Raw genomic sequence first — 9,363 nt, 5'->3', positions numbered from 1 at the left:
CCCTCAGAGGGCCACACCAAAAAAGGCAGTTTACAGTAACCGGGGAATTAACCCTTTAACTGCCCGTACCTTACATGATGTAATGATGTGGAATACCGACAACAAAAAAAATCACAAAACCATAACAGCTTGTTTCCTCTCTTTCTAGCAACAGATGTCAGAGTACACTGTTAGACAAAATTGCACTTATGCTACTAAAATGTATTTAGACACATATTCCTTGCCTCTGGCAGGTCAGTCCAAGTGCTTTAAAACTGATTTCTGGAAAACTGATGACAAAAGCTTATATTCATATCACCTACTTCCACTCATTCAAAAATGAACATTGCAGCTTCTGACCACATAACATCAACCATCAAATGGGAGATTCCTGAACAGGTGGTTTTTTTCAGTTGTTGTTGTTGTTTGCTGGTTTTTTTTTTTGTTTTTTTTTTTTTAAATAATTCTTTATCCAGTCATATCTTACTTCCACAGTCAAGCACAGATCTAGTGTCTTTCTCTCACCACAGAAACCTACCTTTGGTCCCTGTGGTCCTGGAGGCCCTTCCGGACCTGGAAAGCCTCTATGACCAGGTGGACCGGGAACACCAGGGAAGCCTTTTTCACCCTGTAAATGGTAAGAAAAAGAAGTCTTGAAAATATTGCTTATTTCTCCTTTTGATAACTTATTTGTAAGACATTCAGTATTTTTAGTACCTCTGAACTTCTACATCTGTGTCTACTACTGTGGCAGATATGTCCTTGCCCATACTGACTTGAGTGCTGTCTAGTCCGCGTGGTACCACTAAAGTCACATGCTAATTATGAAGACATCAGAAGACATAAGCACTCAAGTTTTCGCAGAATACAGAATTTAACTGGCAGCATGAAAAGTTAAGAAAGTAATTGACACATATTTCTTGTTAATATTTATATACCACATTTAGCCTCAACAAGAAACACAGATTTGAAATCACCATAGCACTCCGACTTTCTGGTTGGCAAACTTAATGACTGCCATTACACAGCAAGGCCAGTTCCAAATCATCAATACGTCTCTTCATGCAAGCCACGGAAAGAAATAGTGAAAGTGAAAATGTAGTAAAACTGTTCGGATAGAATAAAAATACGTTTAAAGTTACAGCATTTTAACATTTTACTGTGTCTCAAAGATTAAGCCATCCAATTACATTTTCATGTCTTTTTTTAAAGGTTGAGTTCAAATAACCAAACCATGTAAAGGAAACACAGAAGATTAAAGTTAGCCAAACAGAATAAAGGAGGTGAACTTACAGCAGGAAGGGCATTCTCAGTTTTATAGTTAAATATAACAAACATGCAAGCTTTACCCTGGTTAAAATAAAGTGCTTCAGGCATAGCAACTCGTAAAAAGGATTTAACTCTTTAGATAGAAGCAGTCTAGCATGATCCCTTTTACTTTCTTGAAGAGTCAGTTATTCAGGACTGTTTACATCATAGTGTGAGTGGAAGAGAGAGGATGGGGTAATCAATTCCTTTGAAATCTACTTTCCTATTGTTTTATCAGAGGTGACTTACACATTACAATTCTGCTGTGCAGAAGTTATCTTACTGGTATCTTAGCATTCACTGTACATGATAGGCTCCAAAAAAGTCTTGAGGAGCTGGAAATATCTTGGCTTGTCCCTCCATCAATTCTCACCCCTCACAATCTCACCAGATTTTAAATATCTTCTGAATTGGGAATGTGTATGTATATTAACACAGCAGATAATCCCAGAATATTTAAACACAAGTAAAGGATGAAGATGGCATTACAAAGCGTCTATGAGATCCATATCACAAACAGGCATAGCTTTTTATTACAAATCATTTGTTTTCAGCCAGTGCCAACCCAAGAGAAGCAAAAAGGACATGTTGTACCAAGATGTGCCACTGGAGGGGGTGTGGTACTATCCCATTGAAAACGAAAGTAATTCTGAAGCTACTGAACATACTACACGCTCGCTGCAGCGAGCTGTGGGATGCACTTCAGATACAGAGAAGAAATGTGTTTGCCTGATCACTTCACTCATACTCATTCTGCACCTGCAGTTTTACCCACACTTTCTTCTTGACAGATCAAGAATATCGGAGATTTTTCAGGTTGGAGAATTTCTTAATGTTGAACAGTTACGAAAACATACCAATGAATGTAAATTGTCCTCACTTTTCAGTGCTACCTAAAAAATCTTCAGCAGTGTAACTAACTGTTACCTACTAATTGCTCAGTAGATTTAAAAGAGAACTGATGAAGACAAGTTGTGGGTGTTCACTCATCAATATTTCTCTTTTAGTGGACAGCTTATTTTTTTTTTTCTTATTTTTCATATTTTAATATGAGAGAACTTTTCTCCACCACCAAAACTAAGCTTCCTAAAGGCAAGAATAGCAGTGGTACAATATGACATTCCTCATACTTAAGCACAGAAGAGAAGTCGAGAGTAATTCTTTACCAAGCTAATGTATTGATCAGTGGGGCTGATCACAACCCTAAGTCTATATTGACATCATGATGTGTACACAAATGAAACCTATTGTTAAGGTTTAGTACAGCAGTCACTGTGTCCCACAGTTATCCCGAACTACAACCATGACTTCTCTAATAATGCCCCTTTCATTGTGAATCAGTTGTTTTTCAAACTACAAGAAAGAGTTTGAAAGAATTTTTGGCATTTGTGTAATTCAGGTTTGTCTAAAAGCCACACTGAGCCCCTGCCAAGCAACTATTGGCAACAGGCAGAGCTGCATGCAGTTCTGTTACTTTTGAGAGACCTGACACTGCTCTCCTGCTCCTGACAAGGTGTTTGTGATCAGGACCCAGACACTCATCTTGGACTGTGGATTTATCTGTTTGACACCAGTGCATGTACCTTTTCTTCAGGAACTGGAAAAGGTGAGGTCAGTGGTGGGTGCAGGTAGGCAAGGTCCAGAGGTGGAAAGAGAGTACAATGAACATGATGCCATTATGAAATTTGTAACAGGAGAGCTGCTGCTGCCGGGGTAGTGAGAACTGAAAGCATTTGTTAGGAGTTTGTAAAAGGAACCTAACCAAACATCACACAAAACTGTAAACAATTGTTAATTAATATTAATAAATATAAATAAATTAATAAATATATTTTAAATTCTTAAACAGTGTCCAGAGTTATTTTAACTTTTTCTTTGGTGAGATAATGTATTACCTTTACAATTCTCCATAGATTCCACTGACAGAATACCATAACAAAATAAATTCACTCACTATATCAACTCAACTAATATGTTACCAATTTCCACTATAAACTAATCCTAGGAAATATGTATTTGCTCTTACCTTATTGCCTTTCACGCTATCACAAAAGCAGGGGCTTTTACCTTTGCATACACAGTTCTGGAAAACAAAAAGATGAATTTTATAGTAAAATTATTTTTCTCATTGTATTTCTTGGTGAAAGATAAATGAGAACTACATGGTTTTTTTGTTTTGTTCTCTCTTTTTTTTTTAAGATAATACAACTTAAAAAAATTCTTCATGAAGGGTGGTGATTCTCAACAGAAGAAAATAGCTCATTATTGCTCAGTACAGTCTTTTGAGACAGGTAAGGTCACTGCTTCCCTTTCTAAGTTGGGGTGAAGGCCAAGAAGCTGGCACCATCTGAACTACTAATATCAACATGAAGTCTAAAATTCAAGAGTTTGGGATCACAGCACTAAATACTGATGATTAATTTAAAAATTTGTAACAAACAAGAGAAAAAAAAAACAAAACAAAGACACTCAGTAGGTAACTGGATAGAAAGGATAACTACATCAGCTAACTCTTGTACTCAGTTTGAGCAGTGAGCTCAAGCAGAGCTGCAAAACACATCTGAGATCCCCTGGGGAGTATGAGAAATGTTAACCTCCCTATGCCCTGTTCCTGCTACAGCTATCGTGCAGTCAGGACCTGAGCTAGCCTAGCCCATCTGGGATGATTCTGCCAAGGACTTTTCTATACTCAGGTAGACATATCCCATCTCAGTGCAGTAAAATAATATTAATGTAAATTTTTTACATAGTAAAACATTGTCAAGGCTATTGAAGCTATGTATTTCATACAGAGAGGGAGTACGCTGCATTTATTGTCTTTCTTTGTATACTTAAACTCTTCCCTTTGTTTTTGAAGGTTTTGCTGAATGACTTTTTCAATTGTAACCCCACAGAAAGAAGGTTATTTTTCACGTTACCTTCTCATTTTAATATATACATTTATCACAATTACTTATACTATGGTACAGTTCCAAACAATAGCAAAGTAACAAATATCCTATATCAGTTTTAACGGTATTTTCACGAGTTGCATAAAATTCAGAAAAAAAGGGAACAATTGTATTTTAAATGGGATTGAAGTCTTTAAGATGGTATGATATGAAATTTCTATTTAAATCTTGAAGATAGAATTAATTAACCCCTACAGATGGTCGTAATACAACAGCAGCATTGTTCCAAATTTATAACTTTTCCAGTGGTGTTCACAAAAAAAAAAAAAAAGGAAACAAAAGATAGAGAGGAGAAAATGTTCTCCATGACATTTTAAAAGGATGGTGTCAGATTGTCATTACATTTGAATCTATCTGTATCAGTACTCAGGTAAAATATTTTGCAGAACTGAGAAGTATATTTTCTTCCCACATGATGGGATCAATTTTGTCTATGTTTATGACCCCAAACTGTGGTGTTTGGTATCAGCTATCTACCTTCATTTCCTACACAGCTGATGGTGTCTGTGTCTTTCCACTGACTACACACGGGAACTTGACAGCTAGTTTGGAACAACTCATTCCGTCTTTTTAGATGCCTCTTTCAGGATGGAAGAAAGATGCTGCAGGCACCTGCTGCTCTCTATGAAGAACCACTGATGTAAGCTGTCTGTCTTTCAGGTGGCTGAGGTTAGGTGAGATAGCTCCATCCACTAATTTAAAAACAGATGCAATGTGTATTCCTCAAATGAGCATCTATTTACAAAATAAAATATAGATTAGAATCAGCCATAAAAAGCAAATTTCACCAGAGATGACAGTGTTAATATGTATTCTATAGACAGAACAATAGGTGATAATATGATGTTTCTGAGAAGATTTTAGTGTTTTGAACATTAAATACTTAATTCTTTGGCACATTTAAAGAAAACTCTTCTCCAGACCTGACAACTAGAGAGTATGTTGTACTGCATCAGAAATTTGGAGAACAAAGTCATCAACCCTGCCTACAGCAGGGGCCTTGGAACTAGATGATCTTAGAGGACCCTTCCAACCCAAACCGTTCTATGATTCTATGTAAAACACAAGCTGTGTGGCTGTGCTAATTTTTGTATTATTTTAATCAATACGATTAAATCACTAGAGACACAAGAATAAAGAGTAGCTCAGACTTAACAACAAACAGTACCCTGATTTCTTCTAGGTGAGTTCTATCAGTTTGCCACTGGGTAATCTAAATTCACAGCCTAAGTTATATGACAGGTATCTTAAGCATTTAAGTACAAATATACAAATATAAAGTGACAGACATCTCAAAATGAACTGAAAACAATCTATATGACAATCAATGTTCTTGTTTCCTATTCAGTATCAGTACCTTCCAACCCCAATCATTATTTTCTTCAAAATAGTACATCTTACTAACACATTTTTGGCCTATGTCTGATAAGCAGTATAAAACCGGAACCTGATTAGTGTTCAGCTTACAAAGGAAAGATGTAAACTTACAGTATGCAATAAAGGTAGTGTTCAGTTGCAGGCCCCGCACTTTACTGCTGTACAGAGCTGGTGAGTGACTCAAGCTACCACATTCTTAAAGCTTGCCTATGCAAATTGGAAATTAACTGCAAAATCTATGAGATCCAATTACTCAGCAAACTCAATTGCTAAAGCAAAGATTTAGCTTACAAATTTAGTAGACACATGTCAGCCCAGGAAAGGTGCTGTTTACTAAGAAAAAGTGCTTGAAGTATTCCAGATTCTCCTGATTTATTCAGTGCAAGTGGGAGCATTCCCTTACTGACCATAGTGAGCTTTCCTGACAAATGCTCACCGCCTTCTATTATTGCTAGTATTGGTTACTTGCTATTATATCTCTATAGACCTTAACAAAGTTGCATCTTCGTTGTAATCACAAAAGTAATATCAAAAACAGATTCATTACAGCATTTGTATGCAAAACAGAGTTTTCAGGACATGGAGAGAAATAACCAAGGGAAATTACTCTTCTATAATAGGTACAATCTGTGGAAGAACTGGTATGTATGGGTACAGAAGAAACTTTTTCTTTTAACTTATTAATCACAGACGAATCTAAAGTTAAATGCGGGAACATGTAAAAGTTTATGATGCTACGTAACTAATCAAGGTTATTAAAGCATTTGAAGAGAAAGAGTCTTCCTCAAGAAGTGAGAATGCTTAGAATGTGCTTAATTTGTCATTAGCTGTCTTTCAGATCAATTTAGATCTTTTTGTGAACACATACAACTTTAAACTAAACTGAAAAGACCAAAGATGATTTTACATTACACAGTCAGTAGGATAACACTAAATATTTTGGCATATGATTTTTACATAAGATTGGATTATGCCTTCTGTAAAGGAGCTTTGAACCAAAAAATCATTGCTCATTTACACCACTGATGTTGCCTGGATGTCTCCACAGCCTTGCAAGATGCCTGCAGCTTCTTTATCAAAGGATTACAACAAAACAATAGTATACAGTCAAATTATAAAACAGAGACATTTAATATTAGTTATTAAAAGATTATTCCTCACAATAACATCTTCATAGTTATGAAGAAGTTATATGCATTACTGCAGCTACATGTTCACTGCATGTTTTTCAGTTTTGTGACTTCTGTAGTAATTGTCTCAATTCATTTCAAACAAGTAGATAGGAAGATGGAACTAGATTTCCAATCTAGAGTTGAGTAGGTCAGCTATAATATAAAAATATATAAATATTTTAAAAGAAAAAAACCCAACACAAATAAGTAATCCTGCACCAAAAACAGAGATGCAGCAAAGTGCGCTGCAGCAAGCTCAGGTATCGTGTACTATAAGCAGGCTTCAGATGAAGCCTCGATCAAAACCACACAGGCTGAGTAATAAAGGCATTCATTCAGATGAAAAGTGACGTGAAATTAAACATGTTCTGTAGGAATATAGTAATCTTGTTGAAGCAGGGCTTAAATTTGCACTTTAGGCCTGATTGGACTTTAATTTCATGAGTGAACACCACTGATTCCAGAGGTAAGTCCTGGTTAACACAAATGAAAGATGACTGTTCAACATGAGGAATTTTAACATGAATTAAGAGCAGCGCAAGTGACATCCATTAACTACATCAGACAGTTAAAATAGCCCAGGTGTCTTCTCTCAAGTGAGTAGTGAAGACCTCACTTTCCTTCACTGGTGGTTCTAGCAGCTGATCATGCTTATTATTAAAACTGCAGTCTGAATATTCATATAAATTTCATTTTTATTAGTACCTCACCTATCCTGTCGTCGCGTTTTTATCTTCTAACTTCAAGGATCACTAAAGAAGAACTCCACTGAAACATGAAACCAGGTTTGTTGGACAAGATCTATTTTTTTTTGTGTGTGTGATAATACATTTTCTTCTCCTCTTTTTTTTTTTTTCCCTTTTATTTTTCATTTTCTTTCCCAACTTCTGCTCAATAACAGCATCCTGAGCTGTCTATAATTTTGCAGGTCATCACAATAATCCTTTTTTGAGTAGAAGTAAATTATCTGTTAGTTTCCAGTTTTCTATATTTTCTCTTAGTCTCTAATACTAATTAAAAATTATGTATCAGTGAGCCAACTCCTTAAAGAGCCCTGATTATGAATTTTCAAGACTGCTGACACACAGAGATTCCTCCTGAGCTGTCTCAGTGCAAAGCAATCACTTTGCACATTCCAGCTGTCTATAAACCACAACTGAGCATACAGAATAATACTGCTTAAATAGTTGATGTCCATATAATGTTTATAACTACAAAAGGACCATTTTGCTAATGATCTCTACCATGTGTTTTCTGTTATATCTAATAAAAGTGAATGTAAAATATTATGATTGTGTTAAGTGGGAAATTTTGCTTTAACAATTATCTGCACTACAGACTTGTGCTGAGGGATGCATGCTGCACAGAGATGCAGCGTTTTCTGAAGAACACTACAGCACTAGGTAAAGCTTCTAGCCTGGACACAATCATGTTTTTAACAGTTTGTCCTAACCTGCCCAAGCAGGCAATCTGACATCACAGCTGTCCAGAAAAAAAAGTTCCTACTGTGGGAAAAGCTATATAAGGAAAATCTTTTTTTTTTTTTTCCTGGGCCTAAGATGCACTTGTGTTAGGATACTTAGCTAGCCTAGCACAGTTAGTAATTCTATCTAGGCACGGTTAGTAGATACGTGACCTTGGCAGCATATTCCTCATGCTGTACAAATGTAAATCGTCATATAGCCTACAAGGTTCTGGAGAATGAAGTCCCCTCGCACCAAAACATTGCTATCAAAACAAAATACCACTCTCACAATTGCTATCTGTATACTAAAAGTTTTTCATGCATTCTAAGCATCAAACATGAATTCATTAAAATTATCAAAGACCACGAAGACCTTTGTGTTTTTTCAGTGATTGCTGGACCAGTACAACAAAACCAAATTATTAAGCCTTCAATAAGTATAGACAACATAGAGTAGAAATAGGAGATGATGAGATGAAGGAAAATATGCCAGTTCCCAAACCCTGACATATTGTGTAGTCACTTGTGAACTGGAAGGCAGCCAAACATTCCTACCTTAGAAGACTCTTGTTAACAGCAGCGAATGCCATCAGAATTCATAGCATTTTGCCTACCAGATGAATGCCTTGCACCTGAAAAATTTGTTTTTCAATTTCCATTATGAAGAATTAAAGCTGCAACTTTAATTAATAAACAACTCAGTCAATAACGTTTCATACAGGGAGAGCTGATCTCTGAGGATGCTGTGGAAGACAACTGTAACACTACAGACATTGCTGCTGTTGAATAAGCTCCATGAAACGCTTGTTTTGGGAACTTTGCACAGGGAATAGCTACTGAATCAATACTCCTCAGTATCGTGGACCTTATAATGCTGGCCATGTGCTGCTTTCAGTATGAGGAGCAAAACAGAAATCCTAAGCATTTATGATCACAGGAAAATAATCTTAATATCATTTCATAGAAGCAGTATTTTGTGTCTAATTAACAAATACACAATTTGTGATCAGTGTGAACATCCCAAATGCACCTATCTGTATTTGATAAGATAAGAACTTCTATACTTTCTGTTCTTAATTTCAAGCTGTCCGGAGTTCTTTTCTGTTCTTTC

General features: G+C 36.1%; 1 protein-coding gene across 10 annotated transcripts in view; it reads right to left on the bottom strand.

Annotated features, from left to right (window-relative positions):
• Positions 1 to 9,363, bottom strand: part of COL4A3 (collagen type IV alpha 3 chain) — a 131,171-nt gene that overhangs the window by 52,846 nt on the left and 68,962 nt on the right. For 9 of the 10 annotated variants that reach the window (XM_021395316.1, XM_021395310.1, XM_021395313.1 and 6 more), the window contains 2 exons: positions 3,314 to 3,370; positions 518 to 607 (listed from right to left, as the gene is read on the bottom strand). Coding sequence is in view for 3 of the 10 variants with exons in the window: in XM_021395307.1 (XP_021250982.1) it covers positions 518 to 607; positions 3,314 to 3,370 (147 nt within the window). In the remaining 7 variants the exon portion in view is untranslated. Of the gene's footprint in view, positions 1 to 517; positions 608 to 3,313; positions 3,371 to 4,715; positions 4,974 to 9,363 lie in introns of all 10 variants that reach the window. The other variant, XM_021395309.1, reaches the window with a different exon arrangement.

The sequence above is a fragment of the Numida meleagris genome, chromosome 4 (assembly GCF_002078875.1).
Source record: "Numida meleagris isolate 19003 breed g44 Domestic line chromosome 4, NumMel1.0, whole genome shotgun sequence".
NCBI classification, from domain to species: domain Eukaryota; kingdom Metazoa; phylum Chordata; class Aves; order Galliformes; family Numididae; genus Numida; species Numida meleagris.
This window is presented reverse-complemented; position numbering and strand designations above follow the sequence as displayed.